This window comes from Pararge aegeria, chromosome Z, assembly GCF_905163445.1.
Source record: "Pararge aegeria chromosome Z, ilParAegt1.1, whole genome shotgun sequence".
NCBI lineage: Eukaryota > Metazoa > Arthropoda > Insecta > Lepidoptera > Nymphalidae > Pararge > Pararge aegeria.
This window is the reverse complement of record NC_053208.1, coordinates 4,199,025-4,221,450: the sequence shown is the minus strand read 5'-3', so window position 1 is coordinate 4,221,450 and position 22,426 is coordinate 4,199,025. Positions and strand designations below refer to the sequence as shown.

Below are 22,426 nucleotides of genomic sequence, written 5' to 3'. Positions count from 1 at the left end.
TTTTACGTTAATATTTACAGTTCGTGTCAATTATAGTCTTCGTATTACAATCTTTATGTATCGTAAATTCACAATCCATCGTTGAACTTGTTGCCTTCTTACATCAATGAAATGATCGATAAAGCTAGAATAATTACAGTATTAATAGCTTGCAGTTTTAAATATTTAGAGTCGTAATAAACGCAGTATTTTATTAAGCAGCAAACTAAGTATTGGCAAATATCAGACGGTCAACGAATATCGTGAGATTTATGATTCCATCAGTAATACTTATTAATGGAAGTGTTCACGAGTTCCACTTCACTTTGGAGGCAATGTGACCCTGGCCATGTTCTATATCCAGCACCTCTAACTTATCGAAGATTTGAACGTTTTTAAATAATTGAATATCACTTGCTTTAACGATAAAGGAAAAAAACGCGGGGAAACCCCGTTTGCCTGAGAGTTCTCCATAATTTTCTAAAAGGTTTTATTCGACGCGTATTCCACCACTCCGCAATTAGTCAGCGTGGTGGCCTGGGGCTACAATCCTGCTCATTCTGAGAGGAGACACGTGTCCTGTAGTGGGCCGGTAATGGTTTAAACGCAATAAGATTGTTCTTAAAAATGTTGCAAAATATTGACAAATATTAGAAAGGTTTTGGAATTTATTCATTGACGGTCTGAATATTTCTGTTATCAAAGCTATGATATTCCGCATTCTTTTTTAAGACATGTTAGTCCACTACATACCTTACTCGTAGCTTGTAAATAACATATAAACTAGAGTTAGTCTCATATTGTCAGAACCCTATTGGCACGACTATAGTTCAAGTAGTAGGTCTATACATAGTATCTCTATGGACCACTATAGGTACCTATTCAGTTGTATCAACTGAATTTTATAGAACCTAACTTCAATATTACTTTACATATTATTTGAGCAGCTGAAATTAATTAAATCATAGTAGAAAAAGATCGAGACCCCTATAGAGTATAATTCATATTTACAAAATTTTACATTAGCCTATTTTCAAGTTTTTAGTTATCTACCTAATATCTACTTAATACTTCAGTTTCATCTATAGTATAGTTAGAAGTAAAACTTAATTACCAAGTTACGCTAGTTAAGTCTTTGGTTTAATAGATATACAGAAAAATAGATAAAATTAAGGACGATTTAAAAATAATTCAACGAACTTATAGTAATAGGAAATTATAACTACTCGTGCGTTATCGTAGGTACTCAAGTTGTATGAGAAAATTTTATATAGTAGGTTCGGGAATGTACAGCTATTTCATTAATAATTAACGACTGACATTTCTTTGAAATCATAAAATAAACTGTCAATGTCAATAGTTAGAGTTAGTATTTTTTTTTGTCTTTTTCCCTAGTTCCTTTCGCTAGGAATTATTTGCAAATAGCAAGATTCAAATATGTACATCTATGGAAAGCACATTGCCAAATACGTAGTGCCATATCTGTGGTATGGTTTGCTTAGTATCTTCGCAAGTGACGGAACGGAACTGCATTTAATTTTCCTCGCCAAGTAGTACCAGGTCGTCCGCAACCACATCTGATACGTGGAGGTATATGATCCAGTACATAAGATTGAAGCAAACGAAGCAGACCGGGAATACGATACGCGAATACTTATCGATGTCAGACGGCGTGGTGCCCAGGATTTTGTTGATGCCCTGCAACATTTTTAGTCTTGACGTTCACAGTTAAATCAATGCCACAAAATATAGAAATCACGCGTGTTTTAGTAATATCCGAAAGTACTAATCGATAGCACGTTTGCGTGAACAGCGGCAAAGACCAACGAGAAATGTCCAGGAATGAAAAAGAACCATTTCCCGCTATCTCACCTCTCCTAACAACTTTGCTATAGGACATCCATATCGCTCGAAAATAAAATAAGAATGCCATGCGTGGTAACAACCGCTGGCACAGTTACTGGTACCCGTTGAATGCTTAATTTATAAACACACGTTTGTTTAAGTTGCTGGATATGCACCTACCGTGGCAAAACCGTTAGAGGGTTCTGTCTTCTGCCACCCAAACTTCATGAATGTGAGTGAAAGACCGAACTCTCAATCGACATCGACTAAAACACGCGTGAACAAAGCATCTTATTTTAAAAATATTTAATATACTCGCTAGTTTAGCGTAAATATAGAACATATGAAGTTAAATTCGCGTTAAAATTTCGCTGAGAATTTCGCAATGCCTTCGATTAATAATAAACAAGAAACAATCGCAAGAAGTTATAATAGTAATGTTTACACACCTTGGATGCCTGGATTAGGTGTGGCGCTAAAGGTTCTTCGCCCTCAGGCTGTGAGGCTGGGGCGGCTGGTGGTGCCGCAGTTTGAGCCGGAACTGGTGCATGCGCCGGTATTACTGTGTGAGTTGGATGAGCCAGATGTGCCGGGAGTGTGGCATGGGCTGGGACTGCAGCATGGGTTGGCAGTGGAGCATGGACTGGTAGAACGGCGTGTCCCACGAGTGACGTGTGAGCTGGGAGGGCCGGGTGAGCGGCATGACCTGCATGCGATAGTGATTGCATCGACACCGAAGGTCCACCCCGCCCATTATCCAACGGGCCACCTCGTGCGTACACCTTCTGCTCGTGAACTTTGAATCGCACTTCCTGTGTGTGAGGATTGTAAGACTAAATTAGACGTAGTATCAAAGTTCGTTTCTTAGAAAAATGAATGGTAATGCTGAGAAATAACGTAGAACTCACCGATGATCGACTCGGAGGCGCTGGCCTGGTCAGTGTGACTGCCCGAGGAGTTGCTTGAGGCTCGGGTCCTGAAGGTCCAGGGACGCCGTCTATCGTTATCTTCTTCTCAGCGGCGATTTTCTGGACAGCAGTGAACCGTTGTTTACGCATCTGGATCCTTTTCGCCATGTAGCCCACAGTCGCGTACTCTGCAAAGAGGATACATATTTAAAAAAAAACATCTTTAATTTACAACGCAAAGCTGAATTACCAATTGTCATAGTGCAACGTTTAATTACAAAAGAATTTTATGGGCAGGTTCACAACCACCAATTTGGATGATTATTATGACCTGCCCAAAAATTTCGTATGTACTTAGAGTTGCGTAAGCTGATTTAAAAACGCATCGCATATCAGAACAAGATATAATAAATCACAGAGCTATCGGATAGCTACGAGTAAATACGCAACGTGTGTAATAGCACAAAAAATTAATTCACAATTAACAAAATCCTACATAGTTTGTAGGTCTTTGTTCATTGTGAATTTATTTTTATATATAATATAACTTATTGAATGTATCCAATATCTTTTGTTACCTAAGAGACTAGCGAAGACCATGACGAAGCAGGTGCCCAGATAGACATCTATTGACTTGACGTACGAGATTTTCGGGAGAGCTGCATTCGTTGAAGACATTAGCGTTGTCATAGTCAACACGGTGGTGACCCCAAGTGACACCCTGGCAGGCGTAGCGTTCCGATTCAACCAGAAGGATACCCACGATATAATGACGATCAGGCCGGAAGGAATGTAAATCTGAATAAGGTAATAGCCCATCGAACGAACGAACTGAATCTCGCATGCCAGTCGCGAATAGTTTCCTGAAATGAAAATTGAATTTTAGTGATTGAATATTCTTATCTAACTTTATAATGGTATTAAGCAAATACGAGCAAAGAACCTAAATAATGAGCTCAGATTTACGTAGCGTCTGAGGTATTTAATTAGATCAAAATATTCGCGATCAAGCTATAGACGTGCAGAAGAAAAGAGAAGAACGCGTCAAATTGCAAATGTGCTTTGTACCTGTTGTGAGAGATATTTCCATGGCCCGTTGGCGATGGCCGAGCACCTTGAACTGCGGTAGGGACACTTCGCTCGACACACCGACAGAGTTGGGCCCCTCGTTCCACTTATATCGGATGTCCCGCATGGTGTAGCCAACTGTACCATGCAGAGATATGGAACGAGAAAATAAACACCCATCGCACTGGGTTATCTTCAACACAACCGTAACCTAAGATGACTGATTCTACCAAAGCTAAAGTGTGTTACGACGTCAGGACATCAAGCGTCGTACAACAAAAATGTTCAAAGCGTTAATTTGCTTCATAACAAGGTTTTCTTTATCTACAAAATTAAAGCCTCATGAGTTTGCACGCGCTCAATTTTTTACATTATCCATGTCGTATTCATATTTTCTTTTCTCAAGCGAAGTACGAAATTTTAATTAAAACATACATTTTTAAACAACTAGTATAAGCGGAACTTAGATAACTTTATGCGCATGTTTACTTACAGCTTTCAATCTCGATGTTGCATAGTTGTCGATCCATTGGAAAATACTGCAAATCCATTGGGCAAGATGCGGTGATAGTCAATCTGAAACAAATATTATTTCTTAAACCATTATGATCAATCCATTCCCACTACGGGACACAATCTCCTCTCAAAATGATGTGGCCACCACGATGGCCAAATCCAGATTGGTAGATTTAACATACATTTAAGAACGTTATGGAAAACTCTAAGGCATGCAGGTTGGCTCGCGATGTTTTCCTTCACCGTTAAAGCAATTGATATCTTAAATTTCTTATATATAATGAAAAAAAAAACTAATTAAAATAAACCTAGTCAATGGTTATACCACACATACCGTATTGGAAACAGATCGTCGTCGTTTTGTCTATAACATTGCCGTCTACCGAACGGGAGCACGTAAACCTTCATCGATTTAAGGCTTTACGACCGCGGTTTGACGGCCAACGGATCTCCTGACCACTTTGAGGTGGAATGTTCAGGATAGTCCACGTTATATCCCAGTTTACAATACGCGTTGTAAGCGCCGGGACGGGACCATTTAGATGTCTCATGTGATGCCAAGAAAACCATCGCGTATAAACATAGCGAAACTTCGGAGGCCAAGCAAGAAAAACGTCCTGCAAAGTGCCGTCCTGTGAACATCAACCTGAGACGAAGGTTTTACGCCACACGTGCCTTTATTACACCGGCCACTATGCACTTCAGAGTGCCACAAAACGCTTAAATTGTACTTGCTAAGACTAAGCTGATCAGTTTACGGATTTCGTACTTATAAACTTCTAAGTATATCTTATTAAGTCTCCGATAAGTTCACTAACGTCAGCTCAAACCAAACAAACAAACTTGTTTAATCTCATGTCCGTCCATCTGTTGGAAGTTAGATCATTAAAATATGCTATTCGATGATTAAATTTAAAAAAAAAATCTACTTAAACGACCCAAAAGGGTGCTGAATAGGCCATGAAAAGTAAATTTTACGTATTAGAAGCTTTGCGTTGACAAAGTCGCGGGCAATCACTAGCGAATTTATATAAATTATAACTAAGGCCAATAGTATATACTTAGGTTGTGTTAAGTTTTAAGAAATCATTATAATTATATTATTGACGTTGTTGATAACCGTTAAAACTCTGATGTCATTTGATATTTAAAACTTATACATAATATTTATTCGTTTACGGGCCAATTATTGAATAGAAAATTAATTGAAATTCGCAGTTTTTTTATGATTATAACTCTTTAATATATACTTTATAGATTTAAAATCATGAAATTAAAGAACTTTACTAGTAGAATAATGTACGCTATAAAGAAAGTCGGGGATTTTTTTTTTTCATTTATATGTTTTGTATTGATGTCCAATATCTATCTAATCCATCCCAATGAAAGGTGTATTATATCATAATTTATCGACGGTTATAAATTGTATGAATCTCTGTATTGATATTAAATTAGTGTGTCGCTTGTTATGTAAATAACTGAACGTCATGATTGAACGGCAGGCGGTGATGTGGTGGTTAGGGCTTCCACCTCAGTTTCAGGGGCGACCAGGTTAAGAAAAAAAATCCTATATCCTTGCATATCGGTGAAGGGAAATCGCGTGATTAATTCGTGCTAAGTCTAATGCTAGAATGAGGTTCCGCCCAATTCGAAGGTTTTGATAATAATCAGCACGCTGACGCAGACGAGTTGGTATTCATAGTAGACGGCAGAAGTAGCAACGAGGTCGATGGTACCAGCACGTCTTTATGAACCGTTTAGTTGCCTCGTAAAACACCCGCGGGAATACGAGAAACACAACAAAGAAATAGCTATAGCTATGCTAAAATTATAAATGCAAAAGTTTGGATGGATGTTTGTTTCGCAACTATGCCAGAACGGCTAGACGTGTCTGTGTGTGGGAAGTTTAGAACACGGATAAATTATAGTTTGGAATGTCGACATAGGGTCATTTTAAAATGTGCGATGTCCGAGGTATATGTTTTTGTTTTTGTTCAGAGGCATACAAGACAATTTTTTTTTCAAAATTCAATTCCAAATCTAAATGTATTTATTTCCTGCAAACAATTTTGAAACGTAGTAGTGTGTTTGTAGTGACTCTACCACCATTTCGAAAGGCAGACTCCACCGAGAAGAACCGGCAAAAAACTCAGTAGTTACACTTTTCCGACATCAACATTTTACAACCATTTTTCTATCTTGCGGGACATTAGAGCGGAGTGGTCTCTTTTCAACCCATCTTGTCACAAAGAAATTATAACAACTAGTAAATCATACATTACAAAATTACCTTATACTACGTGTGATAGATCCGGAGTGATGTATGCGAATGAACTCGTTGCTCGTCGTGGCGATGTGGAAATACGACTGTTTCTCGTTCACGAAGAAAGTATCGGGTACCTGTAAACAAAAGTGCGTTGTTTTTTTAGAAGTAGAAGGGTTACGGTCGATAACTCGACGCGGGCGAATGGGGTGGGACCAAGAGAGACCGATCCCGCTTGGTCCCCCATTCGCATGATAAACTGTGAAATTAGGTGGCCTATTTTTGATAATTCGGTGTTCCGACGAAAAGTTTTGAAGGCTGGTGAAATCCACCCTCGTCCCCACACCATTACGATATGTCAGTCCTTGTTATTGTCACTAACTGTTTAACGCCGCTCTCGCAAAAAAGGCTTAAAAAGCGTGTTATTAGGGCAACTTCTAGGCGGGACCTAAAATAAATATATCTAATACTTTGACTGATTCGGACTGTGCAATGTTTTCTACATTCATACCTCTCGATCGAATGAATAATATTTTCGCATTTTAATAATCCTGTTGGTAAATATGTTATGAGAAATCCATGACTCGTTACGCATTGTGAGGAATAAAGTACCATAACTTTTCAACATGTTCTAAACTTAACCTATGCCTAACCCAATATTATTTTTTATTGAAACTTCAATATTGAAGGCAAAGTAGAAGAAGTAAGAAGTTCATATTGCTGGGACTTGGACAATAGCTTGGATGGTCTTTTTGGCACATATAGATTGAGTACGTCAAGTGGTTAGCATATCAACTATAGATCCCAATAATCTGGGTTCGATTTTTGGGTCAGTCCAAAAATAGTCAAATTAAAATAAAGCTTAAAGTAATCGCCGCGCGATTAATAAAATATAGCGAAATAATAAAGTAGCGCCATCCACCCACGTGTCTCGTAGAGCACGTGAAGTTGCCAGTCCCTTGTTATTATTACTGATATGTCATTATAACCGTTAAGCCCACCAAGTCCCGTTGGAGGCGCCTGAGAATACGCTCTAAAACCCGATCTCATATGAGAGAGAAAGCATCGGAACTAATTGACGAGCCGATGTTTTTGATAATGATGATCTTCTAGGGTAGATTATTATTCGTCCAGCAATTATAACAATATATTTATTTATAACTAGATATAAAAATATAAATATTTCAACCTCTTCAACACTCATCTTGGTAATAATTACTGTTTTATCGACGCTGAATTATTTGAACAACACTTGAGATAATCGGCTTATGATTTAGCTTAATCACCTCTGTTCAGTAATTAAAATTATAAAATACCATCATAAATTCAAATTCAAAATTCAAAATTCAAAATTCATTTAGTATTGTAGTGATTCTACCACCAAATAACCACCATAATTATTAACGTCTACCGAATTTAATCGTTAAATTACTTTATCTTATCTAAACTTATTAATTTTTATTTATGCTGCTAACTGATGAATTTGTGTCTTATCCATTTTGTTAAACATGTCACAAAGTACACGTGTGGTGATAGACTTTTACGTAGATGTTCTACCGAAATGAATCGTAATGTTACTTAATTTATCTAAAATTAATAATTTTTACTTATGCTGCAAACGGGTGAAATTGTGTCTAACCCATTTTGTTAAACATTCAAAAAACACACTTGTGGTAATAAACTTTTACGTAGACGTTTTTAGAATTAATCGTCACGCAGAAACCACGGGTGGGATTTCAATGTTAGAGGCACCTATGATTTAAGTCTATTGACATTTTTTATCCCGGATGATTGTTTTAGTCCCTAGTGAAAACAGAAATTAAAAGTAAACTAGTATTACAAATTTGTTGCATAGTTACCCAAATATTTCGTATAAACTCGGAGCCCACCGAGAGTGTCTCAACGCCAGGCCTTTTATTATACGCAAGCCTGGGATCCGTCCAAAATTGCCTAAAGTAGAAATCCAATGTAAAGTCCTGAAACATATTATTTTACGGTATAAAGCGTTCCTTTCAACCACTAACACGAACACAATACATGACACCTTATTTCCATTAATCGTGATAGCGTTAATATTCAAAGTGAAATATTGAAATGTTCTAAACAGACTTGACAGCATGGCAGATAACGGTCTTGTACGCACTCATTCACCATCAGTACCCTCAATACGGATTGTACAACTCCCAAGCGTTTTCGATTAGCGAAGCGTCAGACTTTAGCGTGGGTCCAGATAACCGTAATTTTGTGAGCTATGAAGTATTTTTCGTCGCGGAATTTTGGATACTTCTACTGAACTGCCAAAACGTGGACGTAACGTTAATGACATAAAATGGTTTTTTTTTTTCGGATTATTTGCTAAGCGGAGCGTTACCATCGCTCTACGCTACAGTAACTAGTGCCTACAGCGTCGACGGGTGAAGCGAGCGCGAAATGCTAGGCTGAACTGGCAATGGAATGGGCCGGGCACGTATGCTCCGCCCATCCCTAGCTACGGCTAGGAAATCGATGAACGTCGGCGTCGTAAGGTGCTGGAATTGCGACCCTGCCCGCTTAACTGGTGCGCGAGGTGGATATTCAATGAGTCGCTGGGAGCCGTTAAAATAATCGGCCTCGGAACTTGAATTTTGGAACTGTCCACAAAAGACCTATGTCCAGCCGGTTGGTTAAAATGATATGATGATGATGGGGCCAAAACCTCGAAGGAATGAATGAGTCTTATAGGAGATCCTTAGGGCGTTCTGGGTCCTGTTTAGATCTGTTACTATGGATTAGGATTACGGGTCTAATGGAACCGTAACTGAGGACTAAGATTTGCCCGTCGATGGGTTGACTGAAAATTTGCGTTACTGAAGTTGCAATATTCGTGCACTGATGACATCCTACCGGATTTAAAGCTGTGTCTATCAGGAAAATTAGATAGAATGCTTTTATTTTAACGTAAATTTATCGGTACTTTAATTGTAGTTAAACGTTAAGTATTAAGCGACGCTCACGCGTGACGCGCGTTGAGTTTGCTTGCGATCTTGTACTAAGGGTACATGTTCATTCGGGTATTCATATTTAAGCATCACAATATTAATTCCTAGATAGTTACGAATTCTAACCTATCTAGGAATTAAGGTACAAATAATTCAACTAATATTGCCAATAATCATAAATGTAAATAAAATGTTGGATGCCACAAAGTTGCAAAACAAACACGCGATTTTAAGCTCTGAAACTCGCTGAATTATCATTATTAGTATTATAAATGAGGATAAGTCTATCCCAACTGTTTGTGTCAGTTATTGACCAAATTTCCTTCACGGTCTTTAATTTATTTATTTTCATGTCCGCGCTTTTCATTCATCCAACAGGGTTTGATATTAAACGCTTGGCGTGAAACCCCATGCGCGTGGCTGAGTTCTTCAGCTTTCAAATGCTGGTGAGAGAGAGCGTTCGTGCGTTAGTTTTCGCAACAAGAATGAAACTGCGGGCATTGATACATCCCTTTCCTTGTTCAAAGAAATGAATACAAGAATATTCAGAATATCGTATTATGTTTACGTACAAGACCAAAATATTTAACCTTAAACCATGTATTCAGTAGTATACTAAAAATAACTTTTCTAAAATAGTATAACTAAATTTACCGCTTAGTATTCAAATCGTAGCAAATGTGTAAATGAGTAAATGAGTGTTTGTAAATCGAGCACCATTCAAGTCTTCATGGTTCAATCATTATTGTTTTAGAAGCAGAAATGATTGTATGTCAGAAGTACAAGTAGTATTGCACTTGAAACCTTGTACGCGCGATCAATTAGGTACATACTAATGAATACAAAGCTTAGATTTATAAATGAAAATGAATTCGTGTGATACTGAAATTTTGTTAAAAATAATTTGCTCTGCCATGTGTCAATTTTTTTACAATTACTATACAAAATAATGATATAAAAGTATACTTATTTATAAAAGTACACGTAACGTTATACTTGGATCTTGGATTGTTTGAGAGCTTTTTAATACAGCGAGTGCATTATTTTTTATACCTGACCTAATGAGGTTAGGTATAATATAATAGTTGTAAATATGATCATTCGATTATGTATAATTACGTGTACTTTTTTGTGTAGTTATGTAGATACCACATTTAACGATTTATATGACATATACTCACTAGGGTCACGTCATAAAGTGACTTTAAAAGTCCCTTGATTTGGTTTCCACTAGGGGTCATACACCCTGGTCTAAATAAATTACACATTGTTCTTTGGAACCGTTATCAAGGGTATTTTGGCTTTCCACTTTTAATTTAAATATCAAATTATTTTTGTATCTTCCACAAATATGAAGCCTGACTATGTTTGATCGAACGAACGAGCTTTAATTTGCTTTTCTTTTAATCAGTTGTAACTCAAAAAGTAAATTAAATAATAATATGGAGTAAGTAAAATAAACATAAAGTTCCCTCGTCCAACCGGAACTCACTGGACAACGGTACAAACATTTAAATACATTCATAGCAAGACTACTTAAAAGTAAGAAAATTGCGAGTGGCGATTACGAAGAAGTTTAATCGCCTGGGAGACAATAGTAAGAAACCCACAGTCACAACAGATACCTACTCAAAAACATAAAAAGCTTAAAACAAAAATAACAACAATGGAGCAAAAACGACAGTGTTCTGCTTTGTGGAATGCTTAGTAGCAAGTACAATTTTGTATGTCTTTATGATTGTGACAAACCCGGTAAGGTACACCACTGTTTGCCAATTTACATTTATGTACATTTAAAATAAGGCAATTGGTTGCGTTGGAAAACGTAATGGGACAAGCAATCAGTACGACGTGATGGTGGGAAACATTTTAACATTATTTATTGAAAAAAAATTGCTTTATAAAAATTTTTCTTTGCTTTTTCGTAAAAGGATAACATAAAAACCTTTTATTATTTTATAAAATACTAGTTATGTTTAATATTTTATAAAATCTAATACTACATAAATTTCTAGTCCGAATTCTAGAAGATTCGCATTAAAAAATGTGATATCGCGGCGTGAAGTGATGTAATAACGTTCTGCTCTTAAATATATTTTTTTTTTATATTGTTCGCGTATATTTTATGATTTAACTATCACTAACATTCACATTTTAAAGGCCTTCACTCACTTATCGCCTCAACGCTTTCCCAACACCGTTTAACGCCGGTTCAACTCCAACTTTCGATTCACCGGCAACGAGTCGACAACTCGTTGTCCACTAGCCGCCCGCGGTGTCAACGAGTGGACAACTGTCTGTCACTTCTACCACATCAGCGTACGGTCCATATGGTTTTCACGAGTTCACAACGCGTTTCCAACGAGTAGTAAGCGTGCTTGGTGCTTAGAAGCGTACGACGAGTGTGCAACGCGTCATCCACTATTCGTTATTAATTTTCAGTTTTTAAAACAACTTACTTTATGCCGCACAACACAAAACTTTCTTTACCGTGCTCTAATTTGAGTGGAGTTGGTGTCGAGTCGGCGTCGAATCAGCGTCGAGCCGAAATGGTGTGCGAAGGGCTTAATGCTTGTAGTAACTTTCCACTCTTAAAATATTTTTGTTTTTATATATTACGTGTTAGGAGCGATTACAGTTGTTAACTATCACAATGTCAGTGATTTTTATTTGCGAGCCGAGAAGTAATAATTTCTATAGGGTTCTATGTTCCCGATATTCCGTTTTCCAACGTAAAAATTTGTATGATGGTAAAAAAAGTGGTGTATCGCCTGCCGAGCTGTCGGCTCCAATACGCCGGCATGCTCGCAGCCTCGTATCTGGGGCTGCTCGGTCGCGGCGGCCGCGGCCGGAGCGACCGAGACAAGCGTGAGTTGACAGTAGCGAGTACCATGAGCACTTCGGAGACGGAGCCGATAGAGAGCACATACATGGTGACGCCCACCTCCACTGGCGGACCTGCAATCAAGCCCAATTGTGAGTCGCGCGCGCGCCACGCGCCGTGAAAACCAAACCAGAGGACGTGACGTTAATGGGACGCCCGATCCCCCCGATCGAACGTGATAAATGGTTCGAGCGAAGGTGATCTTACCCTAAGGATAGCTCTTCTCTAATGACCATCTACTTAAATATTACTCTCTTAAATACCATTTTCACTTCAGATAACGAGCTGATTGACAGCACGTACATGGTGACGCCCACGTCCACCGGCGGTCCTGAAATTTCACATGGGATACATCTACCGGCACGGTCATAAATACCCGTTTTTTTTTTTAAGTTTCTACGAACGGTCGTATATTCTGTATCCTGGTGTCTTTTGCGTTATAATAAGCGTTCAAAATGCCATGTTAAAGCATAATTTATTAATTGAGTGTCCTAAATGATGATGCGTATTTCAACCTCCCTTGCGCATTGTTAACCCCTGTCTTATGATGGGAGTTATAGGTGGGAGGTCCCGGGCTCAATCCGGTAGGTCAAGTAGGGAATTTATACTTTCTGATTTTACGAGTATGATCTGGTCTGTTGGGAGACAGGGAGTTACCCTCCCAACAAAGACGTACCTCTCAGCGATATGGCACTCCGGTACATGCCGCGTGAAAACCCATTAACAGTACGGATTTAAATAACTGCCATACTCTAACTGGTTAGCACGCTATCATCTTAGACTGCATCACTAAAACCAACGACTGGTTTGGAATTACAAAAAGGCTACACCGCCAGCGTTTGGGTACCATAATTAACCATTTTTATGGCATAGCATATTCTTGTTATTTATTTATTTTCATAGTACCTAGTTTATTTTTGTTTTGAGTATTTTATGTTTTATATAGTAAATTGGTATGTGTTCAGCTTTGAAAAAATTCTAACGTCCATATTCCAAAAGTACTAATATTATAGTGTGGCTGTTTGTTACTTATGTTCGGTTATACTTTTATACTGATCTTGATTAATTGGCACTGATTTTGTGGATGAATGACATAGGATTCGTTTATTGTGAGCTGTTAATTAGAACCAGGTTCAGTTCTAAGCTTCAGTTTCAATCTAATGACCATCAGCTTTCAGTAAAATGTGTTTAATCACTCCATAAGTGCCTGTGATACAGTTAACTTGATATATTTTTTTAATTTGATTTGATTTGGATACTTTTTGTAGCTTTTTGAAAAAACTATACCTATATTGATGAAATCTATTAGCTATTTAAAAATAGAACCCCATGGTATTTAAAAAGCCTTTGTTACGAATGCACGCACAGAATCTATGTTGCATATAAAAGTAAATATTAAGTATCTTTAAGCACAGAACTATAAAACCTGAATATGTATCTTTATGATATTTTTTAACGTCTCTATATATCTCTGACTCTCTATATGGTATAACTCAAACTCCGTCCGGTCCGTCTAACTTCCAAAAATACACATCGGATTTTGATGCCAATCTCACCATCGCTTATAATTTTTTTTCACAGATAGTTTTTATACATAATGAAAAAAAAAGTTTGTTTCTCGTCGCGGTAAAATAAATTTAGTACCCAGGCGGCATGGCAACTTAACTGTTTTCTCTGATTTATACGCGTGCGGAAGTTCCTTACTTTATGTTATAAATACAAAAGTGTTTTTGTTTGTTTCTCCTCCTTTTCCGCCCTAACCAAGCAACCGACCAATTTGATTTTTGGCAAAGAGCTAGTTAAAAGGATGGACTGTAACATTACCACGGGATTTTTAGAAACCTTTATAAACGCGGACAAAGAACGGGGGCAATAACTAGTTATAAAATAATAATGATGTCAGTCCACGCGGGATTGATGTTTGTTATATTTCAGGGACGCGATGCTATGAGAGTTCTTCTTAATGTTCCCAATGCCGTGTGAAGTCTAGTAAGTCTCTCATAGCATCCATAGATTATGGCTTTATTCTAGATACTAGTAATGAAGCTTTGTTTTTTTTTTATTTCTATAGCCCATTTATTGAGAAACTTTTTTAATTATAACCCCTAAGGAGGTTAAATAGGGGATGGAAGATTATTTATTAGTATGTACAAGTTACAAATTAACATTTTAAATTTATTTATTTAGTGACATCAAATTTAGGAAAAAAAACTGACTTCAAAAATCTTCGCTGCGTTTGATAGCCCAATTTTTGAAGATGGCGGCTGGGCGACGCTGTTCTACTGTCCTGGACAGCATCGCATCCCAGTCGTAATATTGTGTAGGATATCGAAAGAATGTTTATCGGATACTTATCGCAGAAGTTTTACGCAGACAAAGTCACGGGGAACGCTAATATCGTGTATAAAGTGATGCATTAGTAGTCTTTAACTTCAGAAATCTTGATATTACACCGCGATATAGTGAAGAAAAAAATAAGATTTAAAAATTAAAATATCAATAATAGCGAATAGGAAAAACCTTAGAGGCAGGTCTATTTACTATTATAGTATAAATAATATACAGAAAAAGGAGACTTTTTCTGATATTTATTTTTATTATTATTTTACCGGTTTTAAGTTACCAGTATAAAGCGCTAATATACTAAGCTGCTATACACTGGCACTTTAATTTGTACGATTTTTATGACAATTTTATTATACGATCAAAAATAAAAACTTAATGGTACAAAATCTATTCTGATAAAATCACTTGGCTTAGATACATACTTAAGAATAAAGATACCCACTTAGTCTAAAAACGTCACATTTTGGTTTGTGACATCGTCTAATTTTCTTTTGATAACATTTCACTGTTAGTACTTTCGTTATTAAATTGTAAAATTTGAATAGCCTTCACATTGGTTCCAAACTAGTGAAATGAGTACTGAATATTATATGATGTAAATCTTAGACTCATATATAAAGCTGAAGAGTTATTTGTTTGTTATCTTGAACCCGATAATCTCAGGAAATACGGGTCTAACTGCTTCAGCTACGTAAACTTTAAAACGGTAAAACCATAACACCTTTGTGATACATGATTTTATGATCAAAGGTGTTACCTTTTCGAAGTTCTGGGTAATAGTCCGCGACAGCATATGTCTATCTTTTAAGGTTGACTTATACGCAGACGAAGTCGCGAGGAACCACTAGTTATATAATATATATGAAAATTCGGAGTTGATTATAAAGAGGGCATCCAACAACACAACAGTGACGAAATTTGGTTTAGTTCGCGCACACTCATTCTGAGTTAGGAAAATTCACAATCGTATCTAAGACGCCTCATGGACGCCCTAAAAGTTTAAAAAGAAAGCACTTATAAAAAGTATGTAAGAAAGTAAAGCTTGCCTTCGGAAATCTTCTTATACTGTAAGGAGAGGTAGCAGTATTGTATAAAGGGGTCAATCCATATTTTACGTCTCGGAATGACCCTACTGCGTAGCTTTACAATAAATACGGCGCATCTATCTCGTTCATCGCTAATATTTCGCTAATTTTTCTAGGCGGAACAGGGAGACCTTTGGCGACATTTAACGCCTGTTTATGAGCCAACTTCGCTAAACTATTAGAACCATATGTGTACCATCATTTACGGCTTGTTATGAAGGAAAATTCGGAAACGCTTGCCAAGAAACTCTCTCGTTTTTACGAAATTTGTGAAACTAATAGATAATGGAGCCTTTAACGCAAAATTTGACTCTCGCCATCACTAGAGTATCAATGACAGAAAACCTAAAAACGCAATACGATTATGCTTGCTATGCTTGCTATATAAACACAGTAAATATAAACTTTATGCTAAAGTATATTTTCTGTGGTTTGGATGAGCGGTACTCCGCTTTGGGCAACTTTGTCGTTATGGAAGACGTTTAAGCAACAGTTACCTACGTGGGTAACTAAGTAGGTACTACTTTAAAGGTAAACACTTTTGTGTTCACAGCATACTTGGTTTTTCGGGATCAGTTTTAAAAAGTTTTGGCCCGTAACTCGCGGATTATGGGCTAATGATGAGGGGAACAAAAAAATTTACAAAAAAAAACAGACTTTGTTTGTGTATAATCGGTATGTATGAACATAAACTTCGTATACCTTTTTATATAGAAGCAAGGTCAGTACCAGTAGTTTCTACATTTTACTTGGCGCTGACTTAAAAATGTTGTAGGAAATATTTATTACTTGCTTTTTAGTTGTATAACGAAGTCAGTCAGTTTTTTGCAAAAAAAAATATTTTTACGCTTTTGGGTAGGTTTGCAATTAATAATATCTAAGTAATAATAATACAAACAAAACATAAGTGCATCATTTAGGTTTCTATTTATGGAGTCGCACTTTCGTAACCATGCAATGTTAGTATGTATAATGAGTGTTGGTATTTTAGTGATTTGTACAGTTTACTGTATAGGTTTACAGTCGTCTACCAAAATTATTAAAAGTTCGCAGACGAATTTATAGGCGTTGCAGCTACCATATTGGATGATTAAGTGACCAGCGCTGGCTATCGTTGTATTTTAAAAATAATATTTAAGCAGAAGATGGAGTTTTTCATGATAATTATTCGTGTAAATAATAACTATATTTTTATTGTAAAGTTTCGTCACTACAAAACTACATTCAATCACGATCTGTCAGAAACGCATTATTACATCGGCTGAACTGTAGACGTCATGAGTCATTGTTGACACGGTATGTGATTAATTGATACAGAGTGATGTAGTGGTACTTCTTTTACCATTTTGATTTTCACGCAATCACGTACCAAATATATTACACTTCACGGCATATATTTTTTACGCAATGCGCAAAAGGTTATTGTAAGCGATTTACGAATATTGATCGTCCTCACGCCGCTTCTCCCCCTCAGCGTAAAACTTCTGCGTATTAACTAGGGTGTGCTTTGCTAATGTGCAGAGAGTGAACATCCTATGCTGTCTTTTGTTATTTAAATAAACTGTGCTCGCTGATTTTATTGAGCATGACGATATATTTAAAAAGACCAATAACGTTAGACAAACCTTGACATCGGTTGTTCACTTTATGAAGAAAAAACCCTGGATAAACGTAAGGCAGAATTATTGAAGAATGCCAATCTGCCTTGGCTGTTCCGGGTCTAATAATTTGAGTTTGAGTGATTGAGTTGTAAATTACAATAGGTTAAAAAAAACCAAAGCTGTTCTTAGGTGTTCTTTAGGTGTTCTTTAGGTTCTTCGTGTCTACGGGTTTTGGAAGCACCCGTCGCACGAGAAAAGAACAGTATAATTTTAAAGGAAGGTTCGTGCTTGTATTCAAATAAATATTTAGTAGTCATCTTAATATCCATGACACAAGCTAGGCTTACTTTGGAGCTAGATTGCGATGTGTTTAATTTATATATTTATTTTATACTGGACGAAAACACAAACAAACTCTTCGGCTTTATATATAAGTATAAGTTATAAGGTATTAATTACTCTATATAAAAGCTAGATATAATCTACGCAATTTCTATTTTGAAAATTCTATGATTGTTAATTGTTATTATCAGTGTAACGTGGAATAAAGTAGCAGTTTTTAAAACATGCATTCTGAACGCGTTGTACCACCATTTCAGTTTTCTTAAGTAGCTTATTTACTATAAGTTATTCACGTAAGGTTTTCTTGATATAAAAATGTCATTCCTAATAATAACTTAAAATACCTTTTAATTTAATTTGCGTTAATGTTGCTTATATTTTGAGATAGTTATATGGCTTCTCGGTTTTTCATGTTCCGTAAGACTCCGCTGTCTGTCCGTATGCCTGCCTTTTTTGTCGGTTACCAGGTTGTATCTCATGATATGTCATAGTTATAAAATTGAATTTTTCACATATAATGTTATGCTACTAGCTCTTTTTCCTATAGATGGCTTAAAAAATACCTTTATTTCAGGGTGAAATATTACCAATGTGATCTCTTTGAAAATCTAGCTTTCTCTAGGTTGATTACTTTTTAAGTTTATCCATTACATTACGGAAAACCAAACGCGCGTAGTACCTACTACCTTCGCTACGCGACGTGTACCTTATAAAGTGACCGGGGTCTCATAATTTTAATTATGCATGTGATGTTAGAGCCGTATCTGATTTCTTTCAGTATAAACTATGGCAGTGGTTTACTCCAAAACCATTAGGTTTTCGGTTTTGCAGATAAGTCTCAGAGACAGTACAATGTACCTCTAAAGCCTGTAAAGTATTATATTTACACGTTGTAGAAGAGTGTTAGAAACGGAAATTGTGATTTTGAGATTATATTACACTTTATATGGGACAAATTTGTTTCTAAAAAATTGCTTTTCCGTAACAAAAAGTATCCAATATTTTTTTGTAGATAGAAATCCATCTGTAAAGGCAAGCATTGGTAACAACAGTATTTTTTTTCAAGGGGCGTTAGTACTAAAGAAACCAACAGACACACTTTTATAATATCAGATTTGTGGTACTTATACTACTGCATTTTTGCACTAAGTAATTGCAAAGGATTTTATTTTACTTCGAGATCTCCGTCTTTCCTAATAATCTTCCGAACACATTATGCTTTCTAGGTATATCAAATTTAAATTGAATGAAAAGAGGCTTAAGTTAAACTGGCTCGTGCTTATAAACGAATAAAAAAAAAAGATCATAATTCATAATTCATTTATTGCATAAACTGTGTGCATACAATTGTCTTATGAGCTAAAAAGGGCTAACAGTTTGCCATTCAGGCGTGCAATAGTGAGCTTACAAATAGCTGCATCGAATTTTAGTTTTCACGTCTTCTAAAACTTTAAAGCTAAATGCAATAAAGTGAAATATACGTTTGTGAAATCTACAAGTTTTAAAATGTTGCATACTTATGTTTCAAATAAATGGGCTTAAATTTAAAATGAGTGCGCGTATTTTTTCATATAGCTGGTAAAGTAATATTGCCAAAAGAATGGATGAATGAAATTTTATTGCGCGCAGGTGTCGAGATCTTCATTGAAATAAAAACAAAAAACATGAACTAGCTCTCTCCAAAACATATTTCATTGAAATTCGTTACGATTTGTTGAAAAAATAGAGTAACATCGATGAAAATTGAAATTCGGTTTAAACGTAAACAACTTTACAATTTCCGCGGAGCCGAAAATAAATTTTTGGGCTGAATTCTTAATTAACAAACTAGCTTGTCTCGTTGATTAAGAATTCAACAGGCTATAATTGTTAAGATTCAGCGAATTTATATTTCCCTGAATAAATAACGGGTATTTTAGCTCTAACGAGGTGTTTTGTCTTTTATTGGCTCAAGTGGGTACCTTTGCTGATTTCAAATAAACTTCACGCGGCTGCATTTCGTTAACCCAGATGAAAGAAAATCAGGGTTCATGTTAGTTTTACAGGTTTGTTTCTTTGTATTTGTGTTTGTCAGTTTCCATTAAGCAAATTTTCACAAGTAAATTCCACTACACAATAAATGAATGTCAATTTTTATGATAACGTAATTGTATAAACTAACCTAACCTAACTACTTAAATTGATAGATAACAAGATTTTGTGAGAAAATCGATTTTATTTGAAATTTTCTTTATCAATAAATACCTACACTAGTAGTTGTGTAAATACATACAGAGTTGTTTAAGCGTTCAAATAAATGGCTGTATTTGAATTAAGTATATATGCACTTACTTCTAAACAGTTGGTTGGACACTTTAGGCACTACAATAGTATGAATAATTTTTATCCGAATTCCAAAGAAAAATTTTTTAATATGTGCATAATTGTATGTATGTGTATTTGTCAAGCTACGGCCTAAACGATAGGTATTAAAAAATTATGTATCTTTCGTTTCTTCTGTTATAATGAGTCACTTATTTATTTTCTTAGTCACGGGCGATATTCTAAGCGTGTTTGAAGATTTTGATACGTATGATTAAGATGTCATCATAAGAGTCTGTAACAAACTATCGGCTCAGATTCTCCTTTCCTAACAACCTTCATTAAACCCTTTTTTTGTTTGGGAGAAGAATTTCTAGATTGCAATTAGACCGCATTTGCTAATATCAATAATAAAATACTTATTACTTTTGATATGTGGGAATTTTGTAACGCATTGATTGCAATAATGTTTATCTATCTATCAATATATTTCAACGAGTTCTAAGCTTAGGATAAATGCAGATTCTGATGAATTACTCGTATAATCAACTTTAAAACACGACTCATTCTATTATGTGACGAAGCCCTATCGTCTAATCATAATAATGTTTAAGCCTAAATACCTATACAACGCCTTTAAAAATTATCACTTCTTAAATTGAGAGTGTCTGAGTTATACAATTCCACTTTAAATTTAGTATGGCGCCTAAAAAACGAGGAAGAATATGGTCGGTGTTCAATACTAATATCTACAATTTTATTGGCTGTTCCGGGTTACGGGACTATGTATTTTTTTGCATACAATGTTTCTAAAAATTTGGAAAGCCACCAGTGTAGGTAAATGCAGCGTTTTAATATAAATAAATGAACAAAATTTGAAAGTAAATAAAAAAATAACTTCTATTGGTAAAGAAATAGACTGCAGACACTTATCGTTTTCATCCCGTATCAAATAGACTGTACATTAATCACCAAGGCAAACTAAAAATGATATGTTAAATAGTGCTATCCTATTCACAGAATTCGTTATGGAAAAGGGTATCACTATTTCTAGAGCTGTAAATTTTATTTTGAATTATTTACTTTTGTGTCAAACGGATTTGCTCTGTACTTATTTACCTACTAAGTGTTCGCACATAAGTTTTGTTTGTAGAGTTATGTGCAATGCTCAAAAAGCTGTCAAGCGCTAACGAGCACGTATAAATTAATTATATATAGCGCGTCAGTTATACATGGCAACTTTTTAATCGTCTTACCGTTCCCGTAATATTATAAGTGTATCCTATTAAAAGTTTTCTAGGCAATATTTAAAAATAAGTTTAGTTTACTAGAGTAGGGAAATGAGCAGTTTTTGATTCAGCTTATCGAATTCATTTCGCAATTGGAATATTATTACGCAAAGTTGAATGATCGAAAGTTATAGGTATGCACCGGCGCAGCGCCGCTACAACCGTCCCGCATTTGCTGTAGGATCTTTCTAAACACATCATCATTATTCGCTATTTTGATCGAATCGGAACAATGATAGACTTCAGCGCCTTATGGCTAGTGCTTTCGCACTGATGTATAATTTTACTTAATGAAACGTTCTTTATTTTATTTTTTATTATCAATGAATATAATTACACATTGGACATACGAACTGGATTATAATAAGACGAAAAAAAGGCCACCGTGTTTTAATAAATAAAATTAATGTAAGCGGCGAGCGACATTCAACTCACCTCCATAGTTTGGTCTGACTCTCTTGTCATAGCTTACACTAAGTGAATCCAGTATCGCGGAGATGTTGACATCTCCGAACATGCCTCCTCGCCCGGTACCCCTGTAAATAAAAGAGAAAAAAAATTATTATATGGTTACTGACTCACCGAAAAATCAGACCAGATGGTTTAGTTCAACGAGGAAATTTTAAATTTTGAGAGATCATTCCTTTTGATCACTCTAGAGGTGTAACAATTTTTTTTGATATTTAAATATCTTTATTGCATAATACAGGATAACGTACGGTGGATACGATTAAAATGTCATAGTCAATCTTATCACTAAAAGCGATCCTTGAAAGAATTTGAGTTAAATGTGGCTGCCGAAACATGTCCAAAGGGCAATCTAAACTTTATTTAGGTTATCAAAAACGTAGATAAAAATGTTTCAACTTTGGGAGTCAACGAAGATGATAGAAAGTCAAACTTTCAATAATCATAAATAGTAGGGTTGCGTATTGTAGTTAGTTTTAAATTTTTGTTTATAACCAGAAACTTCGTCAGCTAATTTGGATTTTATAATCGTTGTATGGTCGCCTTATAATCA

The 22,426-nt window shown here is 35.9% G+C and overlaps 1 protein-coding gene across 1 annotated transcript in view; it reads right to left on the bottom strand.

The window, feature by feature from the left end:
• Positions 1-1,507: 1,507 nt before the first annotated feature.
• LOC120636112 (gamma-aminobutyric acid receptor subunit beta-like) overlaps positions 1,508-22,426 on the bottom strand; it is a 117,452-nt gene continuing 96,533 nt past the window's right edge. The window contains exons 2-11 of the mRNA XM_039907410.1: positions 21,841-21,941; positions 12,705-12,772; positions 8,439-8,555; positions 6,607-6,716; positions 4,294-4,376; positions 3,801-3,938; positions 3,311-3,595; positions 2,733-2,920; positions 2,274-2,657; positions 1,508-1,677 (exon numbers count right to left, since the gene is read on the bottom strand). Coding sequence (XP_039763344.1) covers positions 1,513-1,677; positions 2,274-2,657; positions 2,733-2,920; positions 3,311-3,595; positions 3,801-3,938; positions 4,294-4,376; positions 6,607-6,716; positions 8,439-8,555; positions 12,705-12,772; positions 21,841-21,941 — 1,639 coding nt within the window. The 3' untranslated portion in view covers positions 1,508-1,512. The remainder of the gene's footprint in view (positions 1,678-2,273; positions 2,658-2,732; positions 2,921-3,310; positions 3,596-3,800; positions 3,939-4,293; positions 4,377-6,606; positions 6,717-8,438; positions 8,556-12,704; positions 12,773-21,840; positions 21,942-22,426) is intronic.